The 15245-nt window shown below is 33.1% G+C and overlaps 3 protein-coding genes and 1 pseudogene across 3 annotated transcripts; 3 read left to right on the top strand and 1 right to left on the bottom strand.

Annotated features, from left to right (window-relative positions):
* Positions 1-5633: 5633 nt before the first annotated feature.
* LOC110823386 (latex serine proteinase inhibitor-like) lies at positions 5634-6467 on the top strand. Its single transcript, XM_022053759.2, has one exon. It carries the CDS (start codon positions 5713-5715, stop codon positions 6373-6375), a length of 663 nt encoding a protein of 220 aa, XP_021909451.1. The 5' UTR covers positions 5634-5712; the 3' UTR covers positions 6376-6467.
* Positions 6468-6741: 274 nt separating this feature from the next.
* On the top strand, positions 6742-7507 carry LOC110823363 (latex serine proteinase inhibitor-like). Its single transcript, XM_022053737.2, has one exon. The coding sequence runs from the start codon at positions 6800-6802 to the stop codon at positions 7394-7396; it is 597 nt and encodes a 198-aa protein (XP_021909429.2). The 5' UTR covers positions 6742-6799; the 3' UTR covers positions 7397-7507.
* Positions 7508-8188: 681 nt separating this feature from the next.
* On the top strand, positions 8189-11540 carry LOC110823509 (B-cell receptor-associated-like protein). Its single transcript, XM_022053903.2, has 4 exons — positions 8189-8502; positions 8711-8793; positions 11115-11170; positions 11263-11540. Exons 1-4 carry the CDS (start codon positions 8331-8333, stop codon positions 11339-11341), a joined length of 390 nt encoding a protein of 129 aa, XP_021909595.1. The 5' UTR covers positions 8189-8330; the 3' UTR covers positions 11342-11540.
* A 1490-nt stretch (positions 11541-13030) lies between these two features.
* LOC110823381 (U-box domain-containing protein 21 pseudogene) lies at positions 13031-14764 on the bottom strand (annotated as a pseudogene).
* Positions 14765-15245: the final 481 nt, after the last annotated feature.

The raw sequence follows: 15245 nt of genomic DNA, 5'->3' as shown, positions 1-15245 counted from the left end.
GCGCAACATATACAGCTTCAGGATTTGAAAAGGGCCACATGCTTGACTCATCTAATTGTCCAACTCGAATTGATTCAGAGAATAAAAGAAGCCCAACTGATTGATATCACTCTAGCAGCTCTTAGAAAGGATACAAGATAGAGTGTAAATCAAGAATTCTGAGTCTTTGTTAATGGATTGCTCAGGTTTCAAGACAAAGTATGTGTTCCAAATGACAGTGAACTAAAAAGGGATATCATACCAGAGACTCATAGTTCAAATTTTATCATGCATCTTGGAAGTATTAAAATGTATCAAAACATGCGACCCCGATTCTGGTGGAGCAGGATGAAAAGAAAAATTATTGAGTTTATCTCCAGGTGCCTTGTATATCAGTAGGTCAAGGTACAACATCAACACTCAGGCAGGTTACTTTAGCCATTAACAATCTCAAAGTGAAAATGATGACATATCACTATGCATTTTGTAACAAGGTTGTCCAAGGCACGCTCAAGGCACGATGCAATCTGAGTAATTATTGACCGACTCACCAAGTTCTCTTATTTCTTGGCTATCAGAATTATCGATCCTTTAGATAAGTTAGCTAGAATCTATATCCGGGAGATAAACAGGCTATATGACGTTCCAATGATAATGGTATCAGACAAGGACCCTAAGTTCACCTCTCGATTTTGGTCAAGTTTTCAACAAGTAATGAGAACGAAACTGTTTCTTTGTACAACATTTCACCCTCAAACAGATGAACAATCAGAACGAACCATTTGTACACTAGAGGATGTGCTCAGAGTTTGTGTTATAGACTTTGGAGGGCATTGGGATGATCACCTACTCCTAATAGAGCTCGCTTACAATAACAATTATTAAGCAAATATTGATATAGCTCCGTACGAGATATTGTATGATCAACCCTATAGATCAACGGTCAGTTGGAAAGAGGTGAGCGATAGAAAATTAATTGACCTAGATCTTTTAAATGAGATTAGAACGAAGATAGTTAAAATCAGGAAGAACATCCATACAGTCCAAAGTAGGCAGAAAAATTATGTGGATACCCGAAGGAGAGATTTAGAATATGAGAAGGGCGATCAAGTGTTCCTTAAGGTTACCCCCTTTAAGGGTATCAACAAGTTTAGAAAGAGAAAAAAAATTAAACTCTCAGTTCATCGAACTGTTTGAGATCTTGGATAGGGTTGGAACATCAACCTACAGACTAGCACTACCTCCAGAACTATCTAAAGTCCATAATGTATTGCATGTATCTATGCTACACAAATACAACCTGGACCCCTCATATGTCATGTCTTATTAGTCACTTCCACTCCATGAGGATCTATCATACAAGGAGGTACCAGTTAGTATTTTTGATCGGAAGAGCAGAATGCTTCGCAACAGAGAAATTTCCTTCGTCAAGATCTTATAGCAGAATTACTCGAATGATGAGGCCACTTAAGAGCTATAATCATACTTCAAGGCCTAGTACCCTCAAATATTTTACTAATGAGAGAGTGATAAATTTGAGGGATCAAATTTATTTAAGGGAGAGAGTTGTAACACATCGATCAAGAATTTAGGCCCGAGATAATTAAATCATAATAATAAAATAAATTTAAAATTTTAATTTTAATTTTTTGTTGAATTTTTTAAATTGTGTTTATAGATACATTTGAAAATATTTTTAAAAATCAGGATCAAAGTAGAAATAAGGGAGGACCCATTTAGAATATAATCTAGAAAACTAGGGTAAAAATAAAAATAATAAAAATTTAGCCACGTGGACTGCCATGTCAGCAGCGTAGCCAGCTACAGTGCGTCCAATAGTCCAAATCCCTTCCTGTGCGCACAGATAACCCAGATCCATTCTCTCTTTAAATACAATTGAACGACCAGATTTAATCCGATCATGCGATCTATATTTATTTCCTAAATAAGTGCGATCCAACATATGAGAGAGGGTCACGTGTCCCTGCATGAACGACCAAGATCGATGCTGGAGGGAGTGTATTTAAGCATCGCATCTCAGTAAACCCTAACCCTAGGCTCACATATCCTCACTGGAGAAGAAGAAAAAGAGTGGCTGAAAAGAAAACCGACCATCGTCGCCGCTGCACTAGAGTCACTATTGACACCGAAAAGGTAACCCCCCCCCCCCCCCCTCATTCGAAATTCAATTTCAAGCCTCTTCACACTTATATCAAAGCCAAAAGGCAAAAGGAAATCCAAAAACTAAGGGTAGAACTCGGCCGAGCCGCCGCGATCGTAACCCAAAAATTGCTCCCATGAGCCCTTTCCTGTTTCCCATTCGCTTCGATCTTTTGACTGTTGCATCCCTAACTCTTTTCTGGTGCAGGTCGATCGCAGAGAATCCCCAACTATGAGAGAGGAACGGCGGAGCTACCACACTGAAAAACTCATCTGTTGGTAATGCCTTGAGTTTTCCCTTTTCCGGCCAACAAAGGCTGCCTAACCCTATTTTTTGCAGGTTTTCGTGCAAAAACGATTGAAAATGGCCAAACCAATAGGAGATGCCGCCGTGAGCGGTGGAGCCAACACTAGAGCACAGTGTTGTCACTATGCCAGAACCCTAAACCGGCCGAAAAAATTAAAAATACTTATTTTTGGCCTTTAGGGATATTTTAGAATATGTTATGCGTGTTTTTAATTTTTGCAGAAAAATACTCTGGAAACCCGAGAACTGTCAGGAAGCGTAGTGAAAGAGACAGTATTTCGAACACCAACTCGAAATAAGAATCTCTAACTCTTTTCTCCTATTAAGGTTAATTAAAGTTTAATAAATAATAATGGTATAATTTGTAAATATTAGAAATCCTTAATTAATTAAATACAGGTCGCCAGTGGAGCCGGTAATCGGTCAGTATGAATTGCTTATTTCACCTATATTGTTTATTTATTACTATAATATATTTGTTTGCTTACCGCATGCACTGTAATTCATATATTTATTTGCCCTCTCGTTGTTGATTGCTTAACTGTTATTCTCATTTGTTGATTAATTTTAAATAAATATCATGATCACGTTTTTCTTAATTGTTATATAATCAATTTATATTATCTGTTCAAAATGTCATTTCATAGATCTGTAAATATGAAATATTTATGTATAATTGGTGGTTGGTTGATGACATACAAATGTGTATAAAATACTTACCGGATATCATGAAAAATGGTGTACGGATTCGGTATATAGGGCAAACCTTAATGTGGACATTACCTTAGTCGGACAAGGCTGAGAAGTCTCATACTAAAAAGGGTTAAGAAACATTATTCACCTTTATATTGGACGGGGTATTGAGACGGTGTTACATTTTACGTCAATTACCAGATGGGGTATGAGACGACCGGTTAATTGATAAATTAGATATTGTATCCACGTGTAGGGGGGACCTCTATGGACCTCCATAGGTATCAATAAACAAGTAAAAAAGTAAGTTTTACTATTATTGATTCTTTAAATGTGTAATAAATTTTTATCTTGATTATTGCTTTCATACTCTGATTTTGGGAACTTAAAAGAGTAGATATGAAACTTACGTTTTTATATTAAATGAATTTATTTAAAAAAAAAAAAAAATGGCTCTACTAGTTCTTTTATGAGTTTTACCAACCTTTGATTTTCTGTATCGGTTATACGTATTGGCGTTCTTACTAAGTTAGTGTAGTTCATCTACCTTATTTAACTATTTTAGATAAGAAAGATCAAGATCTGGATCATAAACAACAAGAATGTTGTGACTAAAAGTTGTCCAACAGAGGTTAACCTTATAGGATTATGGTTATATTTTTATTTCTATTATTTTAACTTTTAAAAAGGGACATTTTCATAATCATATTGGGTATTTCAAATTTACTGTGCAATAAATATAAATCCTAAACTCTCAATTACTTCCGCTATTATCTTATCAATTAAATATTTTCTTTTTTATTGAGTATTGGGCCTTTACACATAATTTGAAAATTTCCAAAAGAAGAATAACAAATAACTCAAAAATGTACATTCATAAAAATGTATAAAAATATCCGACATTCAATTCTCTCATATTCACTATGAGGGTAATCCGTGTAGTAATCAATTGGTATAATGGGTTCATCATGTTTTCATTGGCTAAAATACAAATTTGATTAATGTACTATTTACTTTTGTTCACTTTGACCTCTGTCTCAATTTTATTTCAAACTAATCCCTATATTTTTTTTTTTAAAATTTGATTATTCTATCTCCATTAGTATATGATAACACCGTTAACTTAGATGTTATGTATTGAATTTATTAACATGTGGTAGTTTCTGATTGATATAATACAAGTTGAATGTCACATTAAATGTCATTGATATTAAAAAATTTCTATATAAACCAGTTCAAATTGGTTCACAAATAAAAAAACTAATTATAAATATCATATGACTTCACCTCATGCCCTTTTAATGTCTTCTTCGGCTGCTCTAATATCCATGTCTTTCAACGTGCCACAGTTTTTGGCTCTGCTCATGCTCCACCACTTACAATAGTTATTATCTTCGTTTAATTTGGTGTCAATTTCTCCTCTAACAACTCCTCATCTTCTCCAAGCTCGAATGATGATGACAACGACAATAAAGATGATGAATTTTTTGTTGGTGAACAATTTAGTGCTGTTTGGACTACCGATCAAAAACAAAAAAGATCATCATAGTACTCAAAGCAAGAAAGTGTAGATGATGATAAGATGATGGAGTTCTTTGAGGGTATGATGAAACAAGTAATGCAAGAGCATGAGGTCATGTAGCAAAGCTTCTTAGAGGCAAGCTTCGCTTCCTTGCTTCATCACTTTGTAAGCTTTAGTACCAATATTGAACAACAACTTGGCTCATGTGAATGAGCCTGGAGAAGAAAAGATAGAGAAGGAAGAGAGATTGGGATTAGGGATTAAGGGTGGGTAAAATGCGTTGAATCGATTAAAACATATTTTTAGAATTTTGTATGTTTGATTGGTTTAATTCGATTTATGTATAAATTTTTTCTACGTCTTATTCAACATGACATTTGATATTTGATCAATGGTCATCCAAAAGATGTTATATATGAAAGTTACTTACACGTATCATCAAATGTTAATTATGTTAAAGGTTAATAAATAAAGAGACTAAATATAATGATTAATATAACTTAAAATTAAGATAGTGACCAAATTGAATAAAAATAAATAATATAGAAACTAAAAATATATTTTAGCCCGTATTTATTGGTTGCTCAATTTTAATTGAAGTCCCTTTAAATCTTCGTATCTGTTTGTACTTGAACGACTATCATATCACGTGTACTCGTTTAATCTAACACTAATAAGTACAATTTTTACTTTTTTTTTTCCTTTTTTGTAGTAAAAATAAAAAAAAAAACTATTAGTAGTAACTCTTTTAAAAAGATAATAAGTAAGAGAGCATCATATAGAAGAGCATTCCCGAATATGAGAGCATGCCCAGATACTTTGAACTTCATCATGCACAATTCAATCATAATAATATTTCATTTCTTCTTATCTTATAAGTTTTACTGGTGGTAAATTACAGTGTGTAACTCGGCGTATCACATCAAACAAACAGTACATACATTACAGGTATATATATATATATACAGGTACTTCTCCGTCGAATTCATACATGGGTTTTAAATATTATACACATACTTGAAAGACCCACATACAGACAGAAATCAAAACAATGAAGATCTCCTTGCTCTCTCTCCTCTTCTTCATCTTAACCTTCACAACCAAACCTTTGCACAGCGCCGAATCCGACGTTGTATTAGACATCGACGGCAATGAAGTTCGCGTCGGTCCCACCTACTACATCATCCCGAGTGTTCTACAGCTTCTCGGAGGTGGATTAACGTTTCGCGGATCTGATACCAAACCCTGTCAACTCACCGTCGCACAAGACCGGTGCAACATAGACACCGGCCGGCCGGTAATATTCTCGCAGTACGTGCGAACCAAAGACGGCGTTGTCCGACAATCAACAGACATAAACATTAAGTTCATCAACAAGACCAAATGCGGCGAATCGACTGTGTGGAAAGTTAGCCGGTTTGGTGGGACGTCGGGGAAATTTTTGGTGACGGATGGTGGACATGAAAGCCGGAAAGATGAGATACATTATTTGGGATCTGAGCTGAGCTTGTTCAAGATTAACAGCACTGAATCTGGTTACTATAAATTGGTTTTTGATCCGAGTGTTCGAATTCCCCCTGGAGTTCCTCGAGGTGAACTTGATATTTTTATTGATAATGGAATTAGACGTGCGCAGGTTGTGGAGGAGAAGACAAAGTTTGAGGTTTCGTTTGTCCGAGTTAATAGTCCTTCCGTTAAACGATGGGGAATGTAATTGTTCGTGCATGTAATAGCCTTCTTCTTCTTCTCCGAGTTTGTGGTTTATAAATATATATTTTCGGTTAATATATTAACGAAATGTATGAACTGTTCAGTATATATATATATATATATATATTTTTATACAACTATTAATAAAAGTAATATTTCAGTATTAAAAAAGAAGAACTAGAAAAGTATTGTACCCAGTTTCGTATGTAATTAGAATATAATTATTCTCTAATAAACTGTCTTTTAAATTAAAAAACAGTCTTGATTTTTTCGAAGAAGATATTTATATATAAAAAAATGAAAAATGATAAAGTTTCCATTTTTATTAAAAAAATAATAAAACTTTAAAAGAAAACAACTTTTATTGACTTCCACACATTATAAAAGATCTCCAAGAAGCGAAAAAGCTAAACCTTGGGGAAAAAACAATGAAGATTACTACAGTACTACTTCCCTTCTTCTTCTTCTTCTTCTTCTTCTTTCAGCCATTTTTTGCAGAAGCAATTCCAGTACTTGACTATGACGGCGACCCACTTCGCAGTGGGGTGGATTATTATGTTCTCTCAGCTTTCTGGGGGTTAGGTGGTGGAGGAGTTTCTCTACTCCCAACTCAGAACAACTCGGTCTGCCCACTCAGCGTGGTTCACTTACCATCCGACTCAGATTATGGAATCCCAGTAAAATTTTCACCAGTTGAACAAGTTCCCGACGACATTATCCGTGAATCTACCGACTTAAACATCATATTCGATGCTCATTTAAACTGCAAGAAGAAGACGACGACTGTTTGGAAGGTAAACGAGGACCGAACTGTAACCATTAATGGAGTCCAAGAAGCTGAAAACAGTATGTTCGAGATCGAGAGGGTTCTGTACGTAAGTCTTTTCTACAAGTTCAGATTCTGCAATTCTCATCTACACGTTGGTTGCAGTGAAGTGGGTGTTGATTCGACTAGGAAACTAGTCTTGCGTGACGAGCATCCCAAGGAATTTGTTTTCGTTAAAGCCTATAATTTTGCTTTTTAAAAATCTTAATTTGTTAATTAAGATTAATTATAATTGTGATAAGCGGAATGCTAGTGTTTCACGCTGTTAATCTCAAATTATTAATGTCATAATTACTTTTTTTCTGTTAAATTTCTTATAGTGTAATTTGGTTACTTACAGTGAGTAGGAATATGTCATTCTCCTAGCTTTTAATATTCCAGCTAAAGTAGCTGGTCGGTCCATCTGCCCAGCTAATGAATTTCGTAATATAAACGAGGTGTTGAAATAAAATAGGATAAATAAATAAATAATTTTTTTGGTTATATATTGGTAATATTTTACAAATTTAAATGGAATTATATATTTTAATGTGTTATTTATTAAAAAAATTATTATAATTATTGTTAACGTATTATTTAATTAATAAAATATTTAATTTTTAATTAAATAAAATAAAATTTAATATTTATTATAAATAATTTATAATTTTACATTGCTATTTATATATTGTTTACGTATGTTTGATGATTCAAAATCAAACTTGAGAGATTGGACGTATATAGAGTGGATTTTTTTATCAAATTATTGTAGTTAATTAAATAATAAATAATAAAATCAATAAGATTTAAAATGTACAAATCAAATTTATAAACTATAATTATATATGAAAATTAACAAACAAATAGTAATTTATTAAATATCAATTTATAATTAATCTTGTTTTAATTAACACTACCTAACCTATGAACAAATAATTATTATTTTTTATTTCAATTCTTGATTTAAAAAAATAATTATTTCCACTTTTTAAAAAAAAATGCTTCTCGTGCCTTCGTCATTAAGTCAGGTACCAGAGAGAGCACCGGGTTTGAACACTCGCAACGAGAAAACGAAGAGCGTTGTTAAAGCATAAAGCAAAATTAGTGTCGGGAGAAAGGATCGAGTGATTTGATTGATTCAGGGAGGAAGCGAAATGGCGTTGCAGTGGATGATTTTGACATACGTGGTAGCTGCTGAGGCAGCAGTAGCGATCCTCTTGACTCTTCCCTCGCCGAAGCTCTTGAAGAACCGATTGGTCTCACTCGTCGCTCTTGTTCTCCAGCCTGCTCTTTTCATAGTCCCCTTTGCTGGGTTCCAGCTTCTAGGTTTCTCTTTCTCTCTCAGCATTCTTCGATTTTTGTTTTTGGTTTCATGACTTTTCGATTGTTTTGGCTTTCCATTTTGCTCCAGTCGCGATTCGTTTGATTGGTAATTTCATTAGGGTGTAGGTATGTAGGGGTGTTCCGTTACGAAACTTCTCATTGATTTGGGATAAGGTTTCTAATGACTTGTGGTGTTGGTGGTCGAATGCAGATATCTACTGGAAGAATGAGCACCGCTTGATGTGTACCTCTGAGGCCTGCACAGCTACTGAAAGAGATCGTTATGAGAAATCTGTGAGTATGAACTGCAATTATACGTTTTTTTTAGGGTTAAATTGAGGAAAGTTGAGCAATCAATTTGATTCACTCTATAATTTTTTTTTTTTTTTTCTGAGAGGGATTGTGGTACTAATGTTGATTAAAATTTTAAGAGTGTTTATTGAAAATTTGCTTAATGAACTTAAAAATCTATCTCACAAATGGATCACCAGTTCAGACCATGTTTGGAAAAGAAACATTTTGTTTCAATTTCATATGAGAATCCGCATCTAGTTTCAATGGTGAAATTCCATTTGAAATAATTGGGCTTATGTAATTTTAGGGGAATTGAAATGATACATTTTAGACTTTGGTAAATTTTAATAAAATTTATAATGAATTATTCTAATTTCACTAGGTGATTATTTTTTATCACCTTCTAATTAATTTTTCTTACCTCTGACTTAAATTAAATTTAAGAAATTCGTAATGAATTCCACAGAAGTGCTTGAGTTGTTCCAAGCATAACCTTAATGGATATGTGTAAACTATGAAGGTCTTTTCTGATATTTGATGTGGTTTAGGCTGAAGGAAATTATTAGGCATCAGAAGGACATTTTGGAAATGAAAGGCTAACTAAGTTATCCATTATAAATAAATATTTTGCAAAGACAATAGCAGGTGCTTTTTTATTTTTGTGCACCTTTGTGATTTACATGAATTTAGGGAACTAAGTGGATTCAAGAGGGGTGGAATTAGTCCTTATCGTCCTTGCCTCCATTTCAATTCATGTTGAGGTACTATGAGGATGTCTCAGTCAAGTTAGAAAGGGCATCTTGTCGTGCATTATCAGTCAAATAAGGAGTTCTTTTGCTCTGTCCTTAGTTCCTCTGACACTGGGGCAAGCAATTACATTTTTCATGGCATAGAACAATTTTAAGATATACTTTAGTAAATTGAAAAATTAGTTACTGAATTGAAAAAAGTTAGGTTAATCAAACTACTAATATGTTCATGGTTGTACCAAATAAAATGCTTCTGGTGAAATATGGGACAGTCCCAAACAGCTATTCGAACTTCATTAGAGAGAGCTGAAGTAGGGGACATGTTAAGTAAGAGTTTAGTAAGTTCAATTATTTTTCCTAATAGAAAAAGATGATTTCTATGGATGTTACCTTGCCATCTAACAGCATTGAACAGTAAATTAGGTTGAGACTCTGTTTGAGCAAGCAGCAAGTAACGTAAGTATTTTGCATCTATGAAGTTTAACAATACTAATACCTTACATTTTAATGGAAGTTATTGCTTTTTCCATAGAGAAAAAGGATAACGGATCAAGAACACGTGAAGACATCTTGTTTATCTCCTGATTTTTCTCTTCCTGTGTGACTTCCTACTTCTATCTGGAGATTAGCAGTTACCTTATAATGGACCAAGTGTTTCTTTGATACGTTATATATTTTTTACTTGGTAGGATCTCCAAGTATTATGTCTCAAAGCAGTTTTATCTATCTTCTGTCTTGCTGATTTCTATACATTATTAATATAACTGCAGCAAGAATCTGAGCCGAAACTATTGTGTTCCTTAAATTTTGGTCCGTATCAGAGTACCCAGACTTTGTTTCCAGAATGAATTAAGATTCTTTTCTCTTCTACTTCATTTTTCTTTATTTTTATTTGGTTTGATGTAAAAGTTTGGAAGTCCTGCATTTGTTTAAGGTGTGAATTGAATATATAGAAGCAATTATCAATATTCTGTATCCATAGAAAATACTTTCTTTTTCAGATTTATGGTTAGCATGGTTTAGCTGTCATCATTTAATTGCTAGGTAGTGTATATCACCTCTAAGTAAAAGTTTTAGCCTGGGTATTGTGTATCACGTTGAACTTGTCTCTAATTAGAATATTAATGTGCTAATAGTTACAAGAGATGTGCAACAAAATTTTGGAGTTACATGAAAGGGTCTTCTTTGGAAATTTTTTATGATCTTGTTCAGACAAAAAGAGACTTATCAAGAGGTTAGAAACTGCTTCTTTAGTTGCTAATTTACCAGACCTTGGCCTGTGTGGTTCACCAGTCTGTAGTACCACCCAGCACTCTTGGGATTCCTTGGATTCAGGCTTCAGGAAGTGTTCATCCTTATCCCAAAGCAAAAAGGAATATTAGTGTAAAGAGAACCACATAAAATTTTACTGTTGTAATATAATATAAGAAGCTGCAACAAAGTCATATATTTCAGGTTCCTGTCCAACAGGGTTGAATATCCCATAGAAAAATGCGAGTTCGACTGTTTAAAGAATTTCCTCTTCACTCCCACGAGTTATTTGACTTGAGATTTTGCTTCTTTATTTTGCAGATCTACAAGGCTCAAAGAAATGTGGTCTTATGTGCTTCTGCGTGCCTTCTGTATTGGTAAATTGGTTGAAGAACCTTGTTTGGAGTCTATGCTTATGCAGTTTATCATACAATCAATATTTTCTTTGTGATTTTGAATGCTTTGACAGGTGTATCTACCGCATCTGTAAGTATCAGAAGCAGATTCATAGTTTGGAGGAAGTTGAGAAGAGGTACAAGGAGCAGTAGTAAGCTGGGAATCAACTGAATCAGATATAAGTAGTTTTCTTAATTTCTAAGGGAAGCTGGTATCTTTAGCCCAAGTTACTGTGACGAGTCATGTCACAGATTTGCATTTTGCATTCCATGCCCATCTGTTCCCATGTTTCTATTATAGATTTTGGCTGTTGTTGGATTTTATTTGTTGAAAGAGAAACTTAGACATGAATTCAGAGTTTGTTTTAACTTTTTTTTTTTTGTCTTCTTTGACGGCCACTTCTTTTGAGTGTTTGAATTGAATTCAGAGTTAAACTACTTCCTATTTATTCAAGTAAAATAAGAATATAAGAAATTTAAACTGAAATAATTCAATAGTTAATGCTGTACTGTAATTCAACAGTTATAAAATACTAGAAAATTGTATAAAAATATGGGTGGCTTTCAAGGAACTGCAGTGCAATCCAGTAGAATATATATATATATATATATATATAGTGTGTGTGTGTGTAAGTGAAGTTGACTGTTCTGGAAAGTTCAAGAGGCATAGCCACCTGGACCTGGTGGGTCAAGTCGTAAGAAAGAAATTTAATGGGCTTTTGGGCCCATTTTTATTTTTATTTAAAACATTCTGCTAGTGAGAATTTTAAATATATCAGAAAATATATTTTTATTTAATTTTGGACAATATTTAATTAAATTATTTTAAATATTTTGTGATCTTATTTTTGAGATGATCTTCTTAAACCCAATATTTTACAAACAATTCTATAGTATTTTGTAGGAGAGTCAAAAGAATTAATTAATTAATTAAGGGATGATTTCACATTGTGAATCTTTTTATGAATTTATTTGTTCAATTAAATTAAGCACGTGAAGTCCATGGTATTTTTACAGCTTCTAATTAAATTGAATCACATGAATTGTCACATGGACAACGTTTAAAATAACCTAAAATCATCTCTACCATATTCACATTAACAACGTGTATAAAATATATGATATAGTTTTTTTAATAAATCATTATTCAAATTGATCGTGGACATACTTTTACCTGCTTTTATAAAACATATAAGTTTAAATTTAAAAACTATATTATATATTAATAATTACTTAATTAATAAAATATATAAATTTTTTATTTAACGAATAAAAGTTATTTTCTAATATTATATAGTTTTAATCAAATTAGATAATATTATCTAGTTTTTAAAAAAAGTTAGGTTTAAATATATGATCCTTAAGTTATTCAAGAACTCAATTTTACTTTTTAGTATTCCACTATTAATTATATAATTAATACGTCTCATAATATAAATGGTATTTTAGGTTATGCCATAAAGTCTTTAGAGATATTTTCATGTCAAAAGAAATTTTAACATGTATAAATAGATTCCATATGTAAATATTTATGTCTTAATCATTTAAAATATCATATAATTAGAAAATGAGAAAGCAAAAATATAATATAAGTTTAAAAATATTCTAAAATTATTAGTTATTTGTTTCTAATAAGTACTTTTCAAGGTTAAATATCATAATACATCTACGTATGTCAACATTTAGAAATGTTCCTCTAGAGGAAATTGTTTACGTGTGTGTATATATAAAGTTATCAACTTTTGTATGATTTATATATTCCAAATAAAACCCAAGATTTAGAATTTTAGTATAAAATTACACAACAAAATGAATGAAAAAATGAAACCAAAAAAAAAAAAATATATATATATATATATACACATATATGTTTCAAAAAGATCTCTTCACTCCCTTGAAATCAATTGACTCAATGCACTCGAACTCGGCCCTGTAGGGATTCAAGATCTTCAAAAGCTCAGTCGCTTTCTTCTTCGTCTCATAACCACACCCAACCTGTAAAACCACCAGCAACTTCTGAAAAGCTCCAACTTTAACAGCTTCAACCAAAACTCTCCCACCTTCCTCCTTCCTCAGCTTCCAAATCGCAGAAACTGAATACTCACTCGCCATCTCAGATACCCTTAGAATCTTCTTCACCAAAACTGGTAAAACCAAAGCGTTCTTGCAGGCTTCTTCTCTCCCTTCTTTACTATCACAGAGCATATCAAGAACTCCTAATGCCTTCTCGCTTATGCTCCTTTCACAGTCGATTATGAGATTAATTAGCACTGGAATCATACCCATCTTCACAAATGATACCTGGGTCTTCCCCCGATTATCATAATTTGCAGATACCAAGTTGAAAATCACCATTAGTGAGGACCTTGTGATAGCAGGGGAAATGGGTTTGTTGATGAACTGAAACAGAGTTTCTTTAACTCCTTCAATGGCTGCCAGAGGTTGTACAAATCGTTGGTCAGAATAAATAAGCTCTTTAAGTGTGAATAAAGATTTCTGTTTGGCTTCAAAATCTTTCTGGTTCAAAAACCAAACCATGCAACGTAAAGAACTCATTGAACCCAATGAAATCCTGGCTTCCATGTCAAGTGGAAACATATAATTTAGAACACATAAAATCTCTTCCAGCAAATCTTGGTTCCTCTCAAAAGAACTATAATTCTCCCCCGCAAATGTATCAAACGCTCTAGCCAAAACACCAGCACCTCCATTAGCGACAATACAGCGCCGATTTCTCTCGCTTTCACCAACCCATTTCTTCGTCTTCTTCACCAAATCTAAGCAGAGCCGTCGATCCAACTGCCGGGTCAACTCCGTAATTTTTACAAGCACCTCCGACGCTTCAAACTCTGAAACGGGTATTTTCGGAGTGGGTATCCGTTCGATCCCAAAGCTTTTATTCTCCACACACCATTCTTGAATCATCACCCTCAAGCTATGATTAGGTATCTGATCATAGCTCTTTAGCACCTGGTTAGTAACAGGGCAGGTGAAGTTCCCTTCTTCAAGCCACTTCTCTATGCTTTTCCGATCGTAGGTTATACCAGAGGAGAGGGTAACAGGATCTTTCATGAGATCAAGGGATATTGGACAAAGAAAATGAGTGGGAATATTTAGCTGATCCATCTTCAGATTTAGCAGATTCTTTTTTGCTGCATTTTCAGATTTTGCCTTTCTTCTTCCCCAACTAAAAGGCATGTTTGCCAGAACACCCACTAAAATCAAAGGAAAGAATGGAGAGAGGAGTTTTTAGGTACTGGTTTTTTTTTTGGGTAGTATTGATTACATATTATGCATATACCTGTGTGTTTGTGTGTGTGCATATATATATATATGTATTTACGGTTAATGTATCAGAAAATTGAAGTAGCTACAGGTGTCAAGGATGGGCGTTGAAAGTCTTGGTAGGATGAGCTTGTTAAACAAGTAGAGATTAAATGAAGAAAGAATCAATGGGAGAATCAAGTCATATCTTTTACATGTTAGAAAATAAAATACGACTGATGACTGACTCATCATGAGGTTAGAAGAAGAGGAGGAGGAGGAGGAGGAGGAGGAGTTTAATTAGTAGGAATTTGAATATTGACCGTTGAATGAATGGATTGAGAGAAATGTCCCAGTCATGGTTTTATTTATTTATTTATTTATTTTTCTCGAATATTATCAAAATTAATCAGACATTTTAAATTGAAAGAATATTATTTAATATATTTTATTAATTATTTTGTAAAATTACATTTATGAAATTTTATTAATTAATTGATATTTTTATTTATTCATTCTCTTTCTAATTCAAACAAGGAAGATAGTGTAGTTTAAAAACTTTGTAATATAACTTTTTTGGTTACGGTCAATTAGGCTTACGAATTATTATTACCAAAAGAAGAAAGATTTGCTAAAGATTGCAAATCGAATGTTTATCTAAAAAAATAGGTTAAGTTCAAATTATAAGATAATTGTAGTAATTATACTTCATTTAAAGATTAAAAAAAAAAATGTGACTTTATAAATAATATTCAATGTGTTGCATGCAAACATCGAGTCTTATATTTCTTAC

This window comes from Carica papaya, chromosome 9, assembly GCF_054855325.1.
Source record: "Carica papaya isolate Zhongbai chromosome 9, ASM5485532v1, whole genome shotgun sequence".
NCBI lineage: Eukaryota > Viridiplantae > Streptophyta > Magnoliopsida > Brassicales > Caricaceae > Carica > Carica papaya.
The sequence above is the reverse complement of the archived record's forward strand: the minus strand, read 5'-3'. Positions and strand labels throughout refer to the sequence as shown.